General features: G+C 48.6%; 2 protein-coding genes across 10 annotated transcripts in view; one reads left to right on the top strand and one right to left on the bottom strand.

Annotated features, from left to right (window-relative positions):
* Positions 1-88: 88 nt before the first annotated feature.
* On the top strand, positions 89-18,367 carry ZDHHC16 (zinc finger DHHC-type palmitoyltransferase 16). Of its 5 annotated transcripts, none has more exons than XM_012439322.2 (11): positions 89-267; positions 5,389-5,636; positions 5,807-6,001; positions 6,115-6,203; positions 6,590-6,618; positions 7,372-7,505; positions 7,639-7,686; positions 8,538-8,623; positions 9,470-9,593; positions 9,781-9,851; positions 10,550-11,140. In XM_012439322.2, exons 2-11 carry the CDS (start codon positions 5,394-5,396, stop codon positions 10,662-10,664), a joined length of 1,134 nt encoding a protein of 377 aa, XP_012294745.1. In that variant the 5' UTR covers positions 89-267; positions 5,389-5,393; the 3' UTR covers positions 10,665-11,140. The 5 variants fall into 5 exon arrangements, 4 of the variants coding, with proteins under 4 accessions (XP_012294745.1, XP_012294747.1, XP_012294748.1 ...); XR_010341765.1 differs by lacking the exon at positions 89-267 and adding an exon at positions 12,237-18,367 and having other exon boundaries at positions 5,116-5,636; positions 10,550-11,120; XM_012439324.2 differs by lacking the exon at positions 7,639-7,686.
* Positions 10,616-22,375, bottom strand: part of MMS19 (MMS19 homolog, cytosolic iron-sulfur assembly component) — a 43,250-nt gene continuing 31,490 nt past the window's right edge. For 4 of the 5 annotated variants that reach the window (XM_021672926.2, XM_064374016.1, XM_064374015.1 and 1 more), the window contains exons 13-31: positions 22,207-22,361; positions 21,416-21,494; positions 20,706-20,831; positions 20,463-20,544; positions 20,015-20,115; positions 19,764-19,913; positions 17,143-17,298; positions 15,868-15,967; positions 15,300-15,402; positions 15,111-15,179; positions 14,764-14,890; positions 14,164-14,264; positions 13,952-14,008; positions 13,471-13,657; positions 13,092-13,174; positions 12,801-12,965; positions 12,662-12,721; positions 12,252-12,352; positions 10,616-12,171 (exon numbers count right to left, since the gene is read on the bottom strand). In XM_021672926.2, coding sequence (XP_021528601.2) covers positions 12,144-12,171; positions 12,252-12,352; positions 12,662-12,721; positions 12,801-12,965; positions 13,092-13,174; positions 13,471-13,657; positions 13,952-14,008; positions 14,164-14,264; positions 14,764-14,890; positions 15,111-15,179; positions 15,300-15,402; positions 15,868-15,967; positions 17,143-17,298; positions 19,764-19,913; positions 20,015-20,115; positions 20,463-20,544; positions 20,706-20,831; positions 21,416-21,494; positions 22,207-22,361 — 2,030 coding nt within the window. In that variant the 3' untranslated portion in view covers positions 10,616-12,143. The remainder of the gene's footprint in view (positions 12,172-12,251; positions 12,353-12,661; positions 12,722-12,800; positions 12,966-13,091; positions 13,175-13,470; positions 13,658-13,951; positions 14,009-14,163; positions 14,265-14,763; positions 14,891-15,110; positions 15,180-15,299; positions 15,403-15,867; positions 15,968-17,142; positions 17,299-19,763; positions 19,914-20,014; positions 20,116-20,462; positions 20,545-20,705; positions 20,832-21,415; positions 21,495-22,206; positions 22,362-22,375) is intronic. The other variant, XM_021672927.2, reaches the window with a different exon arrangement.

Here is a 22,375-nt window from a genome sequence, read left to right as displayed (position 1 = left end):
CTTCCTTGCGGGTAAACTCAATTTCCCAGATTACCCCGGGACAAATCCGGGAGCGGAACTTCTGAGCTCCGCGCTTGCGACTGCGCGTGTGGTTGAGGATGGGCTGGCGGCGGGTCCGGTTGCGCTGGCTGGCGCTGCGGGCTGCAGGCCATGGTGGGTTGGATTGAGCCCGGCCCGGCCGGGGCGCCGAGTCAGAGAGGGTGGCAGTGAGCGGCGGCAGAGGCTGCGGGGCTCGGTTTGGCTGACTGGGGAGTCGGCAGGCGGCAGGTAAGGGCGAATCCTCGGCCCTTGCTCCCCATCCTAGTCCCTTTTTCTGGGTCGGGCACTGTCCTGGGGCCTTGTCTTGAGTCCGGGTTTCTGCTCTCTCCCCGCCCCGCCCTGCGGGGCGGTACTCTCCTCCGCCGGAGCACACCTTCCCAGCAACCGTTAGGCGTAGAGCAGGAAGGAAGGAGGTCAAGCGACCCAACTCCTCCATTTCACAGATAGGGAACCTCAGATTCAGAGACAGGGTTTGGCTTGTCCAAAATCTTAAAGATAGTTAAGATAGAGCCCAAACTGGAACTCACGGTTTTTGACTTACAGTCCGTCGCAGTTTCATCTCGTGGCTCTCATTGAGAAATAAAACCTTTTCCTGTTTTTTTTGTTTGTTTGTTTTTAATATATACGGAGTCTCACTCTGTCGCCAGGCTGGAGTGTAGTGGCGTGATCTCGGCTCACTGCAATCTACGCCCCCTGGGTTCAAGCAGATCTCCTGCCTCAGCCTCCCGAGCAGCTGGGATTATAGGCGCGTGCCACCATGCCTGGCTAATTTTTGTACTTAGAGACAGGGTTTCACCTTGTTGGCCAGGCTGGTCTCGAACTCTTGACCTCAGGTGATCCACCCGCCTCGGCCTCCCGAGGTGTTAGGATAACAGGCATGAGCCACCGCACCTGGCCCTTTTCCCGGTTTTTTAAACTGCAGCTTTCAGTCCTGTCTTCCGATCCTCTTTGCGGCCCCCCATCCCTACTTCAGTGAGCTTTCTCAGGTTGAAAAAGTCGAGCTCTGGTTGTGTGGGCCCCTCATGAAAAGATGAGCAGCCCCAAAATAAAGTTGCTATTCTTTTTCTTCTCAGCGTGTTAGCCCAGAAGGGAGATCTGCACATGAATAAAATGCTACTCTTCATTGATGTCTGGTATCTCCTACTTGGAATTGCAAACATCCTAAGAGCAGCGTCCTTGATCTCAGTTCACCTGACTTCTGATGGCTTTGGCTTTGGCCGTCTGTCCCTATTCCCTCAGTCGACTTTCCCCTTGGGAAACAGATGGTGACTTAGAGCCATGGGAAGAGGGGAGTCTGTGGCCTGTACTCTCCTCCAGTCTGGTGGCAGATTACGACTATGGCCTGTGGTGACTACTCTGAGGGATCAGAGTACTTGGGGCTTCTGCTTGGGGTGGTAGTAAAGCTGCACTTTGCCCTTCTTCCTCACACACATCTTTTTGAATTTTGCTTTACCTCAGTGTCCTGAGATGAAAAGTCTGTATGTTCAGTTGTGGCCCACTTACTACATATATCATTTTCCTGGCATCCCCTACCCCATTAGCTAAAGGGGAGAGGCCCTAGCCTCAGACTTTGTTCACCTAAATCTGTATCTATGCATCTAGGAGCTTTTTTATTTTTCTTCTTCTTTTTTTTTTTTTTTGAGATGGAGTTTTGTCCGTTGCCCAGGCTGGAGTGCAATGGCATGATCTCCTGACTCTCCACAACCTCCACCTCCCAGGTTCAAGTCATTCTCCCATCTCAGCCTCCCAAGTAGCTGGGATTACAGGCATGCGCCTCCATGCCTGGCTCATTTTGTATTTTTAGTAGAGATGGGGGTTTCTCCATGTTGGTCAGGCCGGTCTCGAACTCCCGACCTCAGGTGATCTGCCCGCCTTGGCCTACCAAAGTGCTGGGATTATAGGCATGAGCCCCCGTGTCCGGTGTCTAGGAGCTGTTTACATAGTTGGGCTGATTTCTGGTTGGGCTTGTTTTAAAAAACGACTTCTAGCTCCTAAGTGCTATGATGTTAATAATAGTTTGTATTTCTCTCTTTATTAATCAGGAAGAATGATAGCAGCAGACACTTATTTAGTGTTATCACATTGGCAGGAGTGTCCTTGTTGGTATTTGTAGGACAGATAGACATCTGGCCGGGCTTTCCACTTCTGCATCCCTCCAGGTCATTCATTCAACAGATAACCTATTGAGTACTTCCATGAGCCAGGTATTGCGCTAAGTGCTTTATAAACATTTCATTTACACTTAACAAGTACAGTTTGCCCTTCATATCTTTGAGTTTCACATTGAGGATTCATCCAACCATGGATTGGAAATATTTGGGAGGTGGCTGGGCATGGTGGCTCACGTCTGTAATCCTAGCACTTTGGGAAGCCGAGGCAGGCAGATCACCTGAGATCAGGAGTTCGAGACCAGCCTGGCCAACATTGCAAAACCCTGTCTCTACTAAAAATACAAAAATTTGCTGGGCGAGGTGGCAAGTGACTACAATCCCAGCTACGTGGGAGGCTGAGGCAGGGAGAATTGCTTGAACCCAGGAAGCAGAGGTTGCAGTGAGCTGAGATCTTGCCACTGTACTACACAGCCTGGGCAACAGAGTGAGACTCCATCTCAAAAACAAACAAAAAAAGTGTTTATGTAGCATTTACTTTGTGTATTAGGTATTGTAAGTAATCTAGAAATGATTTAAAGTACATGGGAGGATATGTGTAGGTTATATGCAAATACTATGCCATTTTATATCAGATTTGAGCATCCATGGATTTTGGTATCTGAAGGGAGGACTGGAATCAATCCCTCCGCAGATATGGGGGTTAACTGTATAGTTACAGAATTATAAAGGGTTAGAGCTGGAACGGATCTTAGCATTTAATCCCACTCCCTCACTAAATGTGAACACAAGGATATTGAGTCCCAGCAGGGTTGAATGATTTGTCTGAGGTTGGCCGGGTGTGGTGGCTCATGCCTGTAATCCTAGCACTTTGGGAGGCCGAGGTGGGTGGATCACCTGAGGTCAGGAGTTCAAGACCAGCCTGGTCATCATGGTGAAACCTCATCTTAAAAAAAAAAAAAAAAAAAAAAAGATTTGTCTGAGGTTACAGAACTGCTTAGGGACAGAATTGAACCCTAAGGAATTGGGTAAATCTAGTCCTTGAGGCAGGCATTCCTGTAGCGCTCAAGAATTTAGGACATGGTTGAGAGTAATCTGAAAAGTGGAGAATAGAAAGATTTTTTTTTTAAGAGTAGAAGAGGTGTGAGATAACATATAATATGAATTTATTACAGATGAAGAATGCATTGGATTTGCATGCTATTACTACAAAAAGTATTTAGGTAAATAGGGAACTCTCCATTATCTGTAGAAAGGGAACAACAGTGGTGTGGACATCCAAAAGCCACCTAGATTTGTTGTGGAGTAATCTGTTTTGTCCCACTCTTAACATTTGATTGTGTGTAGCTGCTATTTTAAAAACTCATGCTACAAATCAAATCATGGTTCCAAACAATAGGAGTGGAAGTTTGAGCTTTTTTTTTTTTTTTTTTTTTCTTGAGATGGAGTCTTGTTCTGTTGCCCAGGCTGGAGTACACCGGCACGATCTCAGCTCACTGCAACCTCCATCTCCTGGGTTCAAACAGTTCTCCTGCCTCAGCCTCCTGAGTAGCTAGGATTATAGGCATGTGCCACCATGCCCAGCTAATTTTTTGTATTTTCAGTAGAGATGGAGTTTTACCATGTTGGTCAGGCTGGTCACAAACTCCTGACCCCAAGTGATCTGCCTCCCAAAGTGTTGGGATGACAGGTGTGAGCCACCACGCCTGGCCTTTTTTTATCTTTTCTACACTCCCCTTAATTCTTTTAGCTTCTTAGGAGGTGATAGGAATGGACAGTTTCTTAATACTGGTGCTGAGTGTAGGTCCCTACTGAACTGTCTTCTCTTTCTCTGTAAGCCTTGTCTGCTTAGTTTCTTTTCACCTTAGGGCTTACAGGGCTTGTGCAAGGAGGTAATTAAGTGTTTTCTTTGAAAGGTCTTTTGTGGAGATGAGCCAGGATGCAAGGAGAGTACAATGCTCCAGTTACTGAATTGAAACCCTCCATGCAGTGGAGCAGCCTTCTCCAGTTTCTATTGGGTTTTGAGCTACCTGTTAAATAAGTCAGTGGGGTTGTCAAGGACAAAGCAGCTCTCCCTGGCTGTCTCAGGGTAAAATCAGATAATTTCTTTTCTGGTAATAAAAGTCTTTTATCTGCAGAACTGATGAAACTGTCATCAAAAGATCTGTTAGCGCATGTGTGTCTTCTGTTCTGGTCATTGTCCAGGCAGCTGATCTCTTCCCATGGCTGCTGGATGAGGTAGAAACTGCATAGAGGAGACAGAGGCACTGGCAGAGGTGCCATGGAAGCAGTGAACTGGGAAGTCTGGTTGGGCAGCTTGGGGGTAAGGCAGCAGCTGCAGAGAAGTTTTGTGAGTGTCTAATTAGACTGGGGCAGTGGAGTCCATCAGAGAGGTCAGGCTCCAAGGCCTTCATGAACCAACATGGAGATACCCTCCCATGGCTTGTGACTCCTTCCTGTGGTATTCTGCTCGGAATACCTGGAGTTGTCTTTGCTACCATGTCCTTGGGGTGGGGCTGGGAGTAGAAGTGGAGACAAAGCATCTTCTGTAATGCAAGGGGTAGCTGGCTGTCCTGACAGGAGACAGGGAATCTCATGCTACCAGGTTGAGTCCGCTAGCCTCTGACGTCATCCCAGGGGGAGTAGGAAGGAGGAGTATCTTTTGCCAAGACTTAAATAGCACCTGGGAATATCTCCGTGCAGGATCCACATTCTGTGCACTCACTCCTCCACTGGCTGTTGTTTGGTGAGGAGCAATCGTTTGGAGGTAGGTTGATGCTCCAGGGCAGTCAGGAAGCCCCTGGTAATCTGTGCTGTGGTGGCCATGTCCGAGACACAGTGGGCAGCTTTGTCCATGTTGGCCACACTCCACCCAAAGGTCTGCCTACACAGACAACTCCTAAGATTGCTTTGGCTTGGAGTGGCCTTTCTCACTCCTTTACTGTGGCCTGTTGCTTTAGGTGTGCATCACCTTGGATTTGCTGTGCACCCATGTGGTGTAATATAAATACGATTTCTGCAGGTTCAGAACCATCAGTCTCTACCTCCTTAATCTGGTTGGGACACTCGTACTGGCCAGTCCATAGAAAAGTAACCTTCCTATTTCTCACAGCTGGTGACTTGCCTAGCTGGGTCTTAGTACTTAGGTCTTTGCCCTTTGAGTGAGTACTCTAGGCCTTCCCACTAGCAGGTTAGGGAGGGAGGGCTCAGGCTGGATTCTCACAATGGTGTGCTCTCCTAGGAACCATGCGAGGCCAGCGGAGCCTGCTGCTGGGCCCCGCCCGCCTCTGCCTCCGCCTGCTTCTGCTGCTGGGCTACAGGCGCCGCTGTCCACCTCTGCTCCGGGGTCTAGTACAGCGCTGGCGCTATGGCAAGGTCTGCCTGCGCTCCCTGCTCTACAACTCCTTTGGGGGCAGTGACACCGCTGTCGATGCTGCCTTTGAGCCTGTCTACTGGCTGGTAGACAACGTGATCCGCTGGTTTGGAGTGGTGAGTGATGTCCAGGGAGCAGGAAAAGGGGTGTTGTGGGGAGCAGAAGGACATGTCTCTGACAGACCCAACTCAGGTTTTGGGGGTGACCCCCACCCTCAGGGAAACTCTGAGTCTGCTTTGGGTGTAGCTCTTACACCACGTCTCCCTGACCTCACTGGTGTTGGCAGGTGTTCGTGGTGCTGGTGATTGTGCTGACAAGCTCCATTGTGGCTATCGCCTACCTGTGTGTCCTGCCTCTCATCCTCCGAACCTATTCAGTGCCACGACTCTGCTGGCATTTCTTCTATAGCCACTGGAATCTGATCCTCATTGTCTTCCACTACTACCAGGCTATCACAACTCCGCCTGGATACCCACCCCAGGTGGGTCCTCACAGGGGAACTGGGGGGAGTTGCTGGCTATGGGAGCTGGTCCCAGGAGTGGGAAGAGTACCTTGGTATGTTTTGAGAGACAGTTATGCTCTCCCTTCACACAGGGCAGGAATGATATTGCCATGGTCTCCATCTGTAAGAAATGCATTTACCCCAAGCCAGCCAGAACACACCACTGCAGCATCTGCAACAGGTGGGTCTTGGCTTTGCTCTCTGGGAACCCCCGCTTTGGTCCTTCTGCTGTAGCCCTAGGGCAAAACGTAACCTTGAGTTTGCTAGGACATGGATGAAGCACCTTTCATGTCCCAGGCACCCTCTTCTGACACCTCATCTTTAGGATGGTCCTGTGAGTTAGGCATTACTACCACTTGTGAAAACCGAGGCTTGGCAAGATAAGTTACCTTGTCCAATATCTTACTGCCATTAAGCTGCAGAGCTGGGTTTGAAGCAAGGCCTGGCTGTCTTCAAAGTCTGTGCCCTTTCCACCTCAGCAGGATGCTGGTCCTTGTAGGAAAGGATTGGCACTGACATCTCAAGAACTTTGGCCACCATAACAGAGCCTGTGTCCCTTCCTCACAGGTGTGTGCTGAAGATGGATCATCACTGCCGTATCCTTTGCTTTCCCTTCTGCCCGAGGCCTTCTTTAGCGCCAGAGCACTGTACAGGGTTAGTGGCCACAATTTTAGCATCACCCTGCAGAGAACACTAGAGTTGAGGAGTTGTGGGGGCTGACCATCTCCTGGGGGAGGATGAAGCTCGCAGACACACCGACAGATCTTCTTGGATCAAGGAATCTTTTTTTTCATTCATTCATTCATTTATAAGATGGGGTTTCACCATGATGGCCAGGCTGGTCTTGAACTCCTGACCTCAGGTGATCCACCCACCTTGGCCTCCCAAAGTGCTAGGATTATAGGCAGGAGCCACCTCCCCGGCTGGATCACAGAATCTTTTTAACAGCTCTTTGTTTTGTAGATTCTCATGCTAATAGCTATTGGATGGGAAGAGACGTTTTGGGATTCTGTGGTTGTCCGCTGGGTATGCCAGATAGAACTGAGGGTCCCCATGTGCTGTTCCACACAGATGTTTGGCTAACTCCAGCTAGGCTGAAATATCGGCAGATTCATTTTTCTGAAGGATTTCAGTTTCCGTGACTTCCTGGTGGGACTTGAGTGCTCTGAAAAACTTTGAGCACTTTCACCTCAACCTTGGGTGTAAACAGTCTTGTATTTTCCTGCCTTTGGAAAGTAGTTCTTAGTGACTGGAAGCCTGAAGCTTGGGTGATGTTGTCATGAACCAGAGGGGCCTGGACACCATTTGAAATTGTGTTTGATTCTCGTCCTTAATCATTTGCCAACCAGCCTGGCTAAACAATTGTGTGGGCCACTATAACCATCGGTACTTCTTCTCTTTCTGCTTCTTCATGACTCTGGGCTGTGTCTATTGCAGCTATGGAAGTTGGGACCTTTTCCGGGAGGCTTATGCTGCCATTGAGGTGAGCTCATTGTCAGGAACAAGGCAGCTCAGTAGTGCAGAACTTGGGGATGTAGATCTGTCCCTAAGGGGGCTGGTAGCACCCCATCCTAGAGGCCTGAGAGTATAACCAGCACTGTTTTCCATCCCCTTAGAAAATGAAACAGCTCGACAAGAACAAACTACAGGCGGTTGCCAACCAGGTGGGCTGTCCCCACCCCACTGCCTCCTGCTGCTCAGGCCTAGGGGCATAGAGTTCTCAGGCACCTGGGGCCGACCTGCCTGTATAGTTGTAGAGGCTGCTCAGAGGCCACTGTAGACCAGATCAGGAGTGTTCAGGGAGGCTGGCTGTGGTGGGTAGACTAAGTGGCCTACAGGCAAGCTGGAAGTCCCTGGTATGTGACGGTTTTGACTGCCTATCCCATCATCACCTCTCTTTGGGCCAAGCAAGCAATCTGCCTCGGTGTCGGCCTGAGCAGCAAGGAGTCTATGTTAGTCTGTGTAATGGGGTTCCAGGGGACAGAGATCAGGCTGAGCCAGTCTGATCATCCCTTGCTCCTGGTCCATCTGCATCTGGATCATCCCTGCCCCCCAGAACCTTTTAGGACTCCTTAATCTGCTGAGCCCATCTTGGGCCCATATTGATTGTATTTCTGCTGCCCATTCACAGTCCCTAGTGGTTCTCCCCATCCCAGCCAGTCCATTCTGGGTACGGTCTGGTCTCCTCCCTTGGGGATGCAGTGCACAGTGAAGGAGTTCTGGCTGGGGATTGGAGTGGCTTCCCCTGGAGCCCCATTTGTGTTGTCAAGGCCCAGGGTCAGTTCCTCCTGTGCTTTGCCATCCTGTCCGGACCCTGCTCTGCTGCCCAGTGTTTGTCCACGTGGTGATGCCGCTGGGCTTGGTCCACCCATCTTGGCTGCTGCCTTGACTCCTCTGTGGCTTTACCCCATTTTCTCTGCCTGGGTTTGGATCACTTCCTGCCTATAGGTGCCGGGGGCAGTTGCTGGAGACCCACAGAGTAAATGAGCCAGGCTTTGCTGTTTTCTTTTTCTAGACTTACCACCAGACCCCACCACCCACCTTCTCCTTTCGAGAAAGGATGACTCATAAGAGTCTTGTCTACCTCTGGTTCCTGTGCAGGTATTTATTTCTCATTTTGGATAGTTTTAAGGGAGGGGAAGCTTTAGAAAAAAATTTTCTTTAGGTGCCCACATGCAGGTAGAAACCCATGCCTGAGTGAACTGCCACTGTTTAGTCTAGGTTGGCAAAGAGCCAGCACTTTTCTTCAGCATTTCGGGGCAGGGAACAGAGGATATTGGCATTGCTTGTTACTAAGCACACGGATACAAGCATATGCTGATATGTACCAAAGTTTAATCTTCATGGCACCTGTCTGAAGGCTGAGTGACTGTATTTAGATGAGGGAAACTGAAAATTTGGGGCCAAGGGGTAGTGAAGTGACTTGTTCTATGATACACAGCTAGTAGGAGTGGTAGCACTGGAATTTGAATTTCATGCCATCCCATTCCAACCCTGGGTGCTTTTACTACCTCCTACTGTCTCCCAAGCGTGAGTATTTTAGGAACTATAGAACATTTTCTCAGTAATACAGACTTATTTCTCTACCCTCCTTTCCACATAATCTCTTATTTTCCCTTAACAACAACAAAGAGATGGAGTCTTGCATGTTGCCCAGGCTAGACTCCAATGATCTTCCTATCTCAGCCTCCTGAGTTGCTGGGACTACTAGGCATGAGCTACCATGCCTGGGTTCACATTGTTTATTCTTAGGCCACACTGATGCTTTTTCACTGATGCTCTTTATAGACATAGTGAAGTAAAAGTTTATCTAGGATATATGCTGGGCGGTGAGGAAGACTTAAGTAGAGAGGTTACAAGCCAGTTCTTACTGCTTAGCTCAATTTCAGATATACTTCTTCCAACCCTCTCTAAACTACCTACTAGTCTTTGCCCCTCTTTTTTTAGTTCTGTGGCACTTGCCCTGGGTGCCCTAACTGTATGGCATGCTGTTCTCATCAGTCGAGGTGAGACTAGCATTGAAAGGCACATCAACAAGAAGGAGAGACGTCGGCTACAGGCCAAGGGCAGAGTGAGTAGGGTTGAAGGCTCAGGGTGGGTAGGTGGGTAACTGAACCTGCTCTCCTGTAAACAGAGGCCAGGGGCAGGGCTAATGCAAGCATTGTAAAAGGCCAGAACTACTCTACCTGAGCTTTAGCTTAGCCAATTTAGTCTCAAAAATTAGAAGTTCAAAGAAACGTGTTTTTTCTTGGCTCCAGGTATTTAGGAATCCTTACAACTACGGCTGCTTGGACAACTGGAAGGTATTCCTGGGTGTGGATACAGGAAGGTAACGTAAAACACGTAGACTAATGCCGTCCAACAGAACACCGTGATGAGGAAGATGTTTTATACCTGTGAGCACTTGGAATATGACTAGTGGCTACTGTGTTAGTGCAGTTCTAGACTCTAGGAATAGAGATCATTGTTCATGTGAGCCAGAGAGGCTTGAGGCTAACACTGTGTAGTTGTAAGTAACCGATGAGGCTTCAACATGACTACAGTAGAATCCTAGGAAAGCTGTGCTCTGGAAGGGGCCTCTGGGTGTAGGATGCATTGGCCACCAATCACCTCTCACTTGGAGAGCAGTCTAGAGTTCAAGCCAATAATTTGTGAGATTAAAATAACCTATTTGTGACAGAGGCCCTAGGACAGTAATTGGAGCTAGCTCTCTCAGCCCAAGACAAGGGGAAACAGTTTTTCAAATGGCAGTTACTGAGGCAGTAACAATCAGATGAGTGGACGTGCCTTCCCTCCTCCCTTTCCCATGCATGTGATACTTCTCCTATCACTGTGCTTACAGTGGCCCTTTAGAAGTTTAGCATGAAACCTCAAAAGGCCTTCAAGGCACCGGAAGGTACAATTTGTTGGATAAAATTGGGTAGAAGAAATTAGAACTTTTGTTACCTTCATGATTGACACTGAGGGAATGATTAAGAAGGACCAAGAATTCTTGGAACTCAGACAGATTTCTCTCTTCTCTTCTAGGCATTGGCTTACTCGGGTGCTCTTACCTTCTAGTCACCTGCCCCATGGGAATGGGATGAGCTGGGAGCCCCCTCCCTGGGTGACTGCTCACTCAGCCTCTGTGATGGCAGTGTGAGCTGGATTGTGTCAGCCACAACTCGAGCACTCATTCTGCTTCCTATGTTATTTCAAGGGCCTCCAAGGGCAGCTTTTCTTGGAATCCTTGATCAAAAAGAGCCACTGGGCCTGCCTTAGGGTACCATGCAGGACAATTCAAGGACCAGCCTTTTTGCCACTGCAGAAGCAAGACACAATGTGGAGAAATCTTAGGACTGACATCCCTTTACTCAGGCAAACAGAAGTTCCAGCCCCAGACTAGGGTTCAGGCAGCTAGCTACCTACCTTGCCCAGTGCTGACCCAGACCTCCTCCAGGATACAGCATTGGAGTTGGCCACCACTTCTACTTGCTATCTGAAAAAACACCTGACTAGTACAGCTGAGATCCTGGCTTCTCAACAGGGCAAAGATACCAGGCCTGCTGCTGAGGTCACTGCCACTTCTCACATGCTGCTGAAGGGAGCAAAAATAAAGGTATTCAGTTTTTAAAGATATGTAGCTCCTCACTCTGCCTCACAATAGGGTGGGGAAGGGGAAAGTCAGTGTCAAGACCTAGTGAGTATGTATTCTGGTCATGCCTCTTACACTTTGTTTTTTTAACTTTTTGGCGATGGAGTCTTACTCTGTTGCCCAGGCTGGAGAGTCCAGTGGCATGATCTCAACTCACTGCAACCTCCGCCTCCCAGGTTGAAGCGATTCTTGTGCCTCAGCCTCCCAAGTAACTGGGTTAAAGGTGTGTGCCACCACACCTAATTTTTGCATTTTTAGTAGACATGGGGTTTCACCATGTTGCCCAGTCTGGTCTTGAACTCCTGACCTCCAGTGATCCACCCCCCTTGGCCTCCCAAAATGCTGGGATTACAGGGGTAAGCCACCATGCCCAGCCTAATTTTTAAAATTATTTGTAGAGATGGGTTCTTGCTATATTGCCAGGGCCAGTCTCAAACTCCCAGCCTCAAGCAATCCTCCTGCTTCAGTCTCCTAAAGTGTTGGGGTTACAGGCATGAGCTACTGTGTTGGTTACCCTGAAAAATTTTTGGCCAGTTCCTGTCATTGTTCTTCCAGCTTAGTTCAGTGACGCCTCTGGTTCTATGAGGCATATGTTGGGTGGGGGAAATATCTGACAGTCCCATTACCAAAAGACATCTTTATTCTTCAGCAGGTGCACACACAGCCGCCAGCCCTGGTCCTCAGGGCCACAGTCATATGCACTCACCCCTCAGCAGCTTATCACCCCTTTTCTGACATACAAATGCAAGAGACCCAAGACCCTAGATCTTTCTTCAAACACAAGTGTCTCACAGTTAATACACAAATCCACTACAAATCTGGACTCTTATGCTCCTTGTATAGCCATGCAACAGAGGCCTAGCATTTGTGCTGTGTCTGTAGGAAAGGCAGTCAGAGGCCAGCGGTTTCCCTGCTTTGGAGAAGATGGCTCGATAGTTAGTAATTCCAGGTTAGATTGTCAGAACAGTCTAGGCCAGGACTGAGGGCTCAGCTGCCAGGGCTCCCCAACAGAAACCTGTAAGCAAAAAGAAAGTTGGCAGCATTAGTGGTAAGGCTCATCCTGGTCCCGTCTCTCCCCAGGGCCTAGAAACTCACCACTCCCCTCTGGCTGACACTGCTTCCTTGCGCACCAGTCTCTTCTTGTCATCCAGGGGTTTGGCTAAGGCCCGGATCACCTGTGGTTTGTATGGCAGCAGCTGTGGAGACAGAGGATATAATCAACCTTGCTCATCCAAGGCAACTGAAAGTGCCCCTTTTTTGATTCTGTACAACTAATATTCTGAGGAAACTGAAATATCTTTAGTGATTCCAAGGGATGTTAAGTGGCAGGATGGCCATTCTGTTACCTTCTGGGCCCAAGGAAAAGAATCCTTGCTTCTCTGTACCTTGTAATTCAGATCTCAATTACATAGCAGGGTGGCCAAGCCCACTTGACTAAGGCAAAAAGGTATTTATCTGTCTCTTGAGATGGTCCCAGGCCAGGGAGGGGCACCTGAGGTACTTACCACAGGGGTGGGCAAGCGAGTGAGAGCATGCATGCACTGCAGTGCGGCGATCCGGACGGCCTGGAACACAACCACAAGGAGGTGAGAGCAGACCCAGGGAGAGCTGCTGGTTCCTGAGAGTTGCTGGGGCTCAACATACCATGGAAGGGCTAGAGCTGAGGTTCAGAAACTTGGTGACGAGCGTGTCCACGTGAAGACTCATGACTTGGGGTGCTTCCAGTAGAAGAGGCTGAAGGCAGCTGAGGGTGGAGAGCTGTACCACACAGTCAGGGCAGGACAGGGCCTCCAGCAGCAAGGAAAGAAGCTAAGGGGCAATGGGCAAGGTGTGGGATGGCCACATCATGAAGATCCTGGTTCTTGTACCCTCCCTTTCTAGCCCCATCTGGGAAAGAATTGTCCTTCACTTAGAGGCTCTGCCTGCAGGACTTACCGTGGGCAGCTCTGGCAAGAGCACAGGTTTGGGCAGCCTGTTAAGTACATGAGAAAGACCCTTCAAGTAGTTTGGCTTCACATCTGTAAAAAAAATGGGAAAGCTTAGGAGAGAAATTGGGCTTAGATACATAGCTTGAGAATTGAATTTGATCTGTGACGAGGCTGAGCCTACGAAGGGGTGAAAAGCCCTTCATGTTTAGAATAAACAAGATACACCCACAAAGGAAGAAGTGGGACAAGAATCTAGAAGTTCAGTCTTCTAGGCAGAGACCACAATATAGCTCTAAAGAAGCAAGCAGGTCCTAAATTATCTTGGGTAATGTGGCCAAGCAAAGGAGAGGTATGTATGTGTGGGGCCTTTCTTTCAGACTCCTCACCTTGGGGAGCAGCATGGAAGCCCTGGACCAAAGCAGGCACATTATCTGTGAAGAACCGCTGGCGGAACATGATCCGCACTTCAGCATGGCCAGCACGAGTCAACACATCAGTGCAGTCAGACATAAGCAGAGAGAAGCCATCAGCTGCTGCTGGACCTAATTCTGGGTCACTCAGGAGGCCCATGAGCTGGAGAAAAGAGAGCCTTTGAGGTACATCAGGGAAGAAGTGTCAGAGACAAGGATGGGGCTGGGTGCGGTGGCTCACCCCTGTAATCTTAGCACTTTGGGAGGCCAAGGCAGGTGGATTGCTTGAGCCTAGGAGTCTGGGCAACATGGCTAAACCCCATTCTCACAAAAATTAGCTGGGTGTGGTGGGGTGTGCCTATGTCCCAGCTACTTGGGAGGCTGAGGTGGGAGGAACAGAATTAACAAGAAAGTTTGTTTAGGTCCTGGGTTCCTCCTGTCTCCAGAAAGAACATACCCGGGTTGTAAGGCAGGAGCTGAGAGGATGGTATCTGAGCACTAGGGCCTTTGTTACCTGTAATTGGAGACAGAGAGAGCAACTGGGGAATGACACTCAAACCCCAGAACCCTGAGACACAGATGTTTAACGGTTTGGAGTCAAATAGGGACATTTTGTTTGACCAGACATAATTGCCTCTGTCTAACCAGATTCCACTCCCAACTCCTTACCCAGAGAAGAAGAGTGAAGGCCTGACCACGACAGGGCCCAGAGCCCAGGCCAGCCTCCACTTTGTCCATAGCCAGCTGTAGGAATTCATCCAGCTGCTGCCCTAAAAAGGAGGGAGGAAATGCTGACATAGAGGCTACATACACGTTTTCCCTTTAACAATGAAGGAAGCAAATCATTTAAGTGCAGAGCTCCCTGAGAAGCTGTTAGAAAGGGAAAAGGTCATTTTCACCTGTGGACAAAATGACAGGACTCCTGCATGAGAGCCTATTATTCTCATAATGCAGGGGTGCTGCCATTTGAAAAGAGAGGGTTGTCTACTTCTAATGAATTGTCCACACTAGCCCCACTGTAGGGGGTAGGATGGCAGAACTAGATGCAGCATTCTCTTTGTGCTCCCTTCTCTTCTTACGTACTATAAAGCTCTGCCCAACTGTGGTCTTGATGCTTTTCCCAAGGGCAGGCCCAGGACAGTGCTTAAGCAGTTGAAGTCCTATTAATGTTATTAGCAAGCTCCTTTTAAAAAGAGAATGAGGACTGAGCTAGAGGATTTCATGGTTAGTTGATTCTGGGAGGCTGCTTATATGGTCTGGTCTCAGTACCTGCAGGGTGCTTGTTGAGGAGTCCTGCAAAGCACTTGGCAGCAGCGGTGGAAGAAAAGGGGCAGCTGTGGCAGCAGCTCAGTTCCAAAAGCTCCCGCATGAGTTGGTTCAGCTGAGGGATTTCCACCTACAGAAAACCTGGCCATGTAATGGACCCAGAGAACACTTGAACTCCAAGAGAACCAGTACACAGTGGCAGCAGGGGCCAGGATAGATGAGAACTAACTTCTCTGATGGGGCAAGTAAAAGATCAGCTTAGCCTGTGGCAAATTTCAGCCCAGAGTCACCTGGGATCCACTTCCCCTTGTCAAGGTTAAAAACAGTACTCCCCAAATGTGCTCACTTACATTTCGAGGGAGGGAGCAGACAAAGGCCATAAGCAGTGCAACCAGCCGCCTCTGCCCTGAGGAGTCATCCTATAAAGGAAGGAGAGCCCGATCAAGCCTGTCCTGCTAGCAATAGGCTTGTCTGCCCCCTACCCATTCCAGAATGCCCTAGAAAACCAGCTTGAAAGATGTAAGTTCTAAGACTGTCACCTGGAATGGCTGGAATCTGCTTGGGAAGCTGTTTTCAGGCAGAAAGGAGACGTTGCCATCCAAGAAGAGGGGCACAATGTGTGTGACACTCTGGGCAGCTAACCTGGGGGCAGAGTACTAGGTATGACCAAGGAGGTAGGATTCTAAAGCAGCCCTCTCCTCCACAGATGTGCTTTTCAACCTGGGGTTCAAATTAGGATCACCAAGTCAATGGGATGTGCCCTGATCATTCATGCATTGAACAAATATTAATTTGGCACATATTACGTGCCAGTAACCATTTCCACTCAAGTTCCCATCTGGGAAGTCAATTTATATTTTAAAATGCTTTACAGATAATTCTTAAGCACATCTGCAGCTAAGAACCACTGGCCCATGGCTTCCCACCCTCATAGTCCATGGTGCTAAGAGCCCCTTCCTTTTGCTTTGTCAGCAAAACTTACAAGATAATTAACTGCACCCACATTTACATATAGGTAAAAGGACAGCTGACAAGGCAGCTACCTGTTGCTTCTTCCCAAGAATGCTATCTTCCCTGGGTTCAAGCCACATCCATGATTACACTTACTCAGGGCTCAGGTGGGTGGTAGCAGTGCCAATGACAGACACCATGGCAGCCAAGACCTCATCCTCCAACAGTACTTTTCTCATAACTGAGGGCTCCTTCTCTGCAAAACACACATGCACACAATCACAACGCCATGATGGGGTTCAAGATCCAGATGATGGGGTCCTGTCACCATCACAGACTCTGGGGCTTGAATCTAGCCACAACAGCAGTCCTTCATCTGTCCTCTGGTAGTGCTGTAGTCCTGAGAACCAGCAGGGCACCAGAAACAGGAGTGGTCTGACCTGGGGCCACAGAGCACTCTTGAGAACTCTACAAAGTCCTTAGACTAGGCCAACAGTGGGAAAGAAGGATAGCTAAAATTAACGTTCTTAACATAAGAAATAGTAATGTTGTCCCTGGTGTCCATGGAGAGGCAAGAAAAAAAAAATAGTAATGTTGGTATCTGAAAAAATGAAAAACGTGGATTTATCTTCATGGGTCCTTATTATTTATAGCAACTATCATATTGAGTACTTCCTGTGTGGCAGGTAGTATACACTGTCTTTTTTAATCCTTACTAACTACCCTATGAAATAGACAGTACTTTTTTTTTTTTTTTTTGGAGACAGGATCTCATTGTCACCCAGGCTTGAGTGCAAAGGCACAATCATGACTCACTGCAGCCTTGAACTCCTGGGCTCAGGTGATCCTCCCACCTCAGTCTCTTGAGCAGCTGGGACTATAGGTGTGCACCACTATGCCTGACTCATTATTTGTAGAAACAGGGTCCCCCTGTGTTGCCCAGGCTGGTCTCAAACTCCTGGACTCAAGTGATTCTCCCACCTTGGCCTCTGGAGTGCTGGGATTACAGGCATAAACCACAGCGGCAGCCTAGATGGTACTTTATCTCTATCTTACAAGTGAGGAAATTGAGGCTTAGAAAGGCTGAATATCTTCACCTAAGTTAGCAAGTGGTAGAGTTGAGGATGAAACCCAACCAGGTAGGCTTGACTCCAGAGTCCAATTGTGAGTAAACGAATCACATAGCACTTCAAGGGGAAAAGGTGTGCATTCTTTTGAACGTTGCTAACATTAGTGTATTTTGGTTCCTGCCATTGGTCAGGGTGGCACCCTTTGCTATGAAGTGAAATCTCATTCTGAGGACAAAGGATTCAAAGTAAGCCTCTGATGGTACAAAACACAATACCACCAATATCCACAGGGTGGCAGTGCTGTTCAACACTAAGGGAGGGCAGAGTTCCCAGAGGCCAGGAAGGAGAGGTGGAAAGTTACCTGGCATAGAGGCCTGCACAGCCAAGGCAAGCAGGCAAGGTATAGCTGTCTGGTGGAAATACCAGCAGCAATCAGGGTCCTGCTGACATTTTTCTGCCACCTGTTTGAGGCTCTGACAGACAGCAATAACGTCACTGGATCGTGCAACCATATTCCCTGTTGGTGAGAAAGTCAGTGTTCTCTGTAAGGTTTTCTTAAAAGCACTTCCAGATATTTCCAATACACAGTAGATGAGAAAGAAGAGTGACTCAAGAGACCAAGAGTGCCTTATTAAAAAGCTGAGTCATTTTATTTTCTTGGTGGTTCTTTCTGATCTATTCAGGCTTCATAGTTGAGACCTACTCTGTCCCAGGCTCTGCAACAGAAGCATTTGTATATATTCTCTCCTTCTTTTTCTTTCTTTTTTCTTTTTTGAGACGGAGTTTTGCTCTTGTTACCCAGGCTGGAGTGCAATGGCGCGATCTCAGCTCACTGCAACCTCCGCCTCCTGGGTTTAAGCTATTCTCCAGCCTCAGCCTCCCGAGTAGCTGGAACTACAGGCACGTGCCACCATGCCCAGCTAATTTTTGTATTTTTAGTAGAGACGGGGGTTTCACCATGTTGACCAGGATGGTCTTGATCTCTTGACCTCGTGATCCACCTGCCTCGGCCTCCCAAAGTGCTGGGATTATAGGTGTGAGCCACCGCGCCCAGCCCTCTCTCATTATTCATAACAACCCTAGAAGTACCATTTCCCTCACTCTATAGAGAAGGACATGGAGGCACAATGAAATAAATGATTAGTGGTTTTTCCAGGGTCACAGTAAGTGCAAAGTCAGGAATCAAGCCCAAGTTATAATCCAAGTCTAGGTATTCATTCTACTATTTAATACCTGCTACATCAACCACAGTAGGCCTCAATTTACCCACAGGGCAGGCAGTCTAAAGGAGGGAACTTAGGTTAGTGAGGACCCATAGTGACTGTGCACAGGTTCCTGGTAGCAACAGCTGCTGTCTCTTTTGCCTTGGAGCAGTGCTTCTCAAACTCAATGGTCTACGAGTTACCAGGGGACACTGTTAAAATGCAGATTCTGATCAGTGAGGGCCTGACATTCTGCACTTCTAACAAGCTCCCAGATGATGCCCATGCTGCTGGTTAACAGACCATCTTTTGAGCACCATGGCCTTAGGGTGATGCCTCTCAATTTTGAGCCTACATGAAAATTACCTGGGAACTTTTTTTTTTTTTTTTTTTTGGAGACAGGGTTTCACTCCTGTTGCCCAGGCCAGGCTGGAGTGCAATGGAGAGATCCCTGCTTGCTGCAACCTCCGCCTCCTGGGCTCAAAGTTATTCTCCTGCCTTAGTCTCCCAAGTAGCTGGGACTACAGGTGCATGCCACTAGGTAATTTTTGTATTTTTTGTAGAGATGGGGTTTCACCATGTTTCACAGACTGGTGGTCAGGTCACAAACTCCTGAGCTCAAGTGATCCACCAGCCTCAGCCTCCAAAGTGCTTCGATTATAGGTGTGAGCCACTGCACCTGGCCAGGCACTGTTTTTTTTTTGGAGACAAAGTTTTGCTCTTGCTGCCCAGGCTGGGGGGCAATGGCTTGATCTCAGCTCACTGCAACCTCCACCTCCCAGGTTTAAGTGATTCTCCTGCCTTAGACTCCTGAGTAGCTAGGATTACAGGCATGCGCCACCATGCCTGGCTAATTTTTGTATTTTTAGTAGAGATGGGGTTTCTCCATGTTGGTCAGGCTGGTCTCGAACTCACAACCTCAGGTGATCTGCCCACCTCGACCTCCCAAAGTGCTGGGATTATAGGCGTGAGCCACCGTACCTGGCTTTTTTTTTTTTTGAGATAAAGTTTCACTCTGTTGCCCAAGCTGGAGTGCAGAGGCACAATCTCGGCTCACTGCAACCTCTGCCTCCCAGGTTCAAGTGATTCTACTGCCTCAGCCTCCCGAGTAGCTGGGATTAAGGTGCATGTCACCATGCCCAGCTAATTTTTTGTATTTTTAGTAGAGATGGGGTTTCACCATGTTGGGCAAGCTAGTCTCAAATTCCTGACCTCAACTGATCCGTGGGCCTCAGCTTCCCAAAGTGCTGAGAGAACAGGCATGAGCAGTGGCCCTGGCCGGGCACTCTTAACAGTACTGTTGCCCAAGTCCCATCCCTCCTCAGAGGCTGATTCAGATGTATGCAAGCATCAGTATTTTTGTTTTTAAAGAGTTGATTCTTTGGGAGACCAAGGTGAGGCAGGTGGATCACCTGAGGTCGGGAGTTTGAGACCAGCCTGACCAACATGGATAAACCCCGTCTCTACTAAAAATACAGAAAAAATTAGCTGGGCCTGGTGGCACATGCCTGTAATCCCAGCTACTTGGGAGGCTGAGGCAGGAGAATCACTTGAACCCGGGAGGTGGAGGCTGGGGTGAGTCGAGATGGCACCACTGCACTCTAGCCTGGACAACAAGGGTGAAACTCTGTCTCAAAAAGAAAAAAAAAAAAAAAAAATGTTGATTCTGTCATTCTTATGTACAGCTGCAGCTGTAAGCACTGCCTTACAAGCATCAACTCCAAACTTGACTACGGCTTCCCATTCAGCCCAGTCCCTTGTTGTTATTCCTGGGAGTTACCTTTGTTCACCTGACAGAGATGCTGCAGCAGCAGAGGCAGTGTCTCCCTGACGATGCTGGGATGTGTTGATATAGCTGACAAGGCTTGCAGACAGCACAGATGCTGGGAGCACTGGGTAGGCCCATCACCTCTAGTCAAATCTGACTCCCCTGAAAGCAACCCATGAAATGAGGGTTCACTGTGTGACAGCAAGCACGAAGGCCCCAAAGCCTTGCTGGGAAGGGAGGGGCCATAGATCAGAGACACATACCTACACGCAGCTCCTCAGCGAGCTTGGGTACTAGGTGACTGCTGAAGGCCACAGGGTAGAGAGCAGCCAGGGTTCCTGATGCTTCCAGTGCTGCCACCCTGCTGGGGGTGCAGAGCAGATGAGCATTGGCTGAGCCTTGGCTCACTGCTCTCTTTGCCTAGGTCTAATATTAGGCAGATTCAGGAGTGTGGGCTCCCAGCGCCTCCTTGCTAAAGAGCAGGATTCAAGTACCTACACCACTGAATTGGACAGGGCTCCTTAAAGCCTAAGAAGAGAGCAGTTCTACATCTCTCCAACTGGTTAGCAGCCAGAGCCTAACACAGAGCTCACCTCCCCTAAGGAGAGCCAAGGGTCAGAAGCACAGAGCCCTGGTCCTAGCTTGATCTGCTGCTGCCAATACAGAGGCAGGGAACAGCTTGCTCTACATCTCACTGCTTTAAATTCTCACCAACTCTGGGAGTCCTCCTCCAGGAAGCTCAGTCTATACAGGTGACCCACTGCCAGCTCCAAGTCCTCAGAAGATAGCAGATCTGTAGTTAGAAGGGAACATGAATCTCATCTTTCTTCCCCGGAAGCTACCACAACCCTTCCAAGCTCTTATTAGAAATTCCAAATCATCCAGAGCAGTGAGAACAGGATAGTAAGGCTGCTCTTCAGTTAGGACAGCCTTACAAGAAAAAGACCAATGTACCTGGCTGGGCACCCAAGACTGTGAGTGTATGGATGCCAACAAGCTGAAGCTGGGTGCTGGGGCCTGTTAGGGCCATGAATACCATTGAGCACAGCTGGTCCTTGAAGCCATTCAAAGGCCTTTGATCTAGGGAGAGACAGGCCAGGTTACAATGAAGCCACTACATTCCATATCCCTAACTAACCTGTGATGTAGAGACAACCTGGGGTAGATTTTTTTGAGACACGATCTCACTCTGTCACTCAGGCTGAAGTGCAGTGGTGCAATCTTGGCTCACTGCAGCCTCTGCCTCCCAGGTTCAAGCTATTGTCCTGCCTTAACCTCCCAAGTAGCTGGAATTACAGACAGGTCCCACCATGCCTGGCTAATTTTTGTATTTTTAGTAGAGACAGGGTTTCACCATATTGGCCAGACTGGTCTTGAACTCCTGACTTCAAGTGATCCGCCCACCTCGGCCTCCCAAAGGGCTGGGATTATAGGCATGAGTCACTGTGCCCGGCCTCCTGGGGCAGATTTAAAGAGCTGTCCAGGAAGCATACTGAGAAAACTAAACATTTCATCCATCTCATCTGTTAAGTGTTCTCTCATGCTATAACTTCAGAATAGGACCATTGTTCTAGACTACTTTTCCACAGCACTCATTGCCTTGCCACTTTATAGGCTGCAGTGTTCAATAGTCCCCAGAGTACCGCAATGGAAGGCAACCTCACCTTTGTCTTCATAGCTCCATTTCTCCTGCAGCTTCAAGAAACCCAGGAGCATTTCAAGGATTGTCCGCCGCTGGCTGCTCTGTAATGTTTCAAGGGGTACTGGAGTCAAAAAATATTTTAAAAGATTTCAATCCTGCTACTCTGGATGTAGGGATAATCCTTTTTTTTTTTTTTTTTTCTTCAGGAGATGGGGGTCTTGCTCTGCCACAGCCAGGCTGGAATACAGTAGCATGATTATAGCTCACTGCAGCCCTGACCTAGGTTCAAGTGATTCTCTTGCCTCAGCCTCTTGAGTAGCTGGGACTACAGATGCATGCCACCATATCCAGCTAACTTAAAAAAAAAACAAACATATATATATATATATATATATATATGTATTTTTTTTTTTAGAGATGGAGTCTTGCTATGTTGCCCAAGCTGGTTTTAACTCCTAGCCTCAAGTGATTCTGCCGCCTTGGCCTCCCAAAGTGCTGGGATTACAGGCATCAACCACCAAGCCCCACTTGGCTAATTTAAAAAAAAAAAAATTTTTTTTTTTAATAGAGATGGGATCTCACTTTGTTGTCCAAGCTGATCTTGAACTCCTGGCTTCAAGCAATCCTCCCTTCTTGGGAGAATGACCCTTTTATGTAAGAGACAGGGAAAAAGTAAGGGAAGCAGCAGCAGTAACTAATGGGAGTAAAACCCAAGATCTACTATGTGGGCCCAAGATAAAGCCTAGCTCACTCTTAGAAAGGGCACTTAGCACACAGGCCCCATCATTTCCCCCAAAGATTCTGCTCCCTTACCTGACTGTGCTTGTGGAACTGTTCCAGCAGTAAAGGTAGTACGTTGCTGGTGATACAGTCACAGGCCCGGGCAGATGCACCTGCAGCTGCCTGCAACAGCTTGGCACTAGGCCACACCAGTTTCATGTCCGGCTCACACAGGTGGTGCCTGCAGTCTAGAAAGGCAGCA

This window comes from Aotus nancymaae, unplaced genomic scaffold, assembly GCF_030222135.1.
Source record: "Aotus nancymaae isolate 86718 unplaced genomic scaffold, 86718_ANA_hifiasm-v0.15.2.pri h1tg000010l, whole genome shotgun sequence".
In the NCBI taxonomy this organism is placed as follows: Eukaryota; Metazoa; Chordata; class Mammalia; order Primates; family Aotidae; genus Aotus; species Aotus nancymaae.
This window is presented reverse-complemented; position numbering and strand designations above follow the sequence as displayed.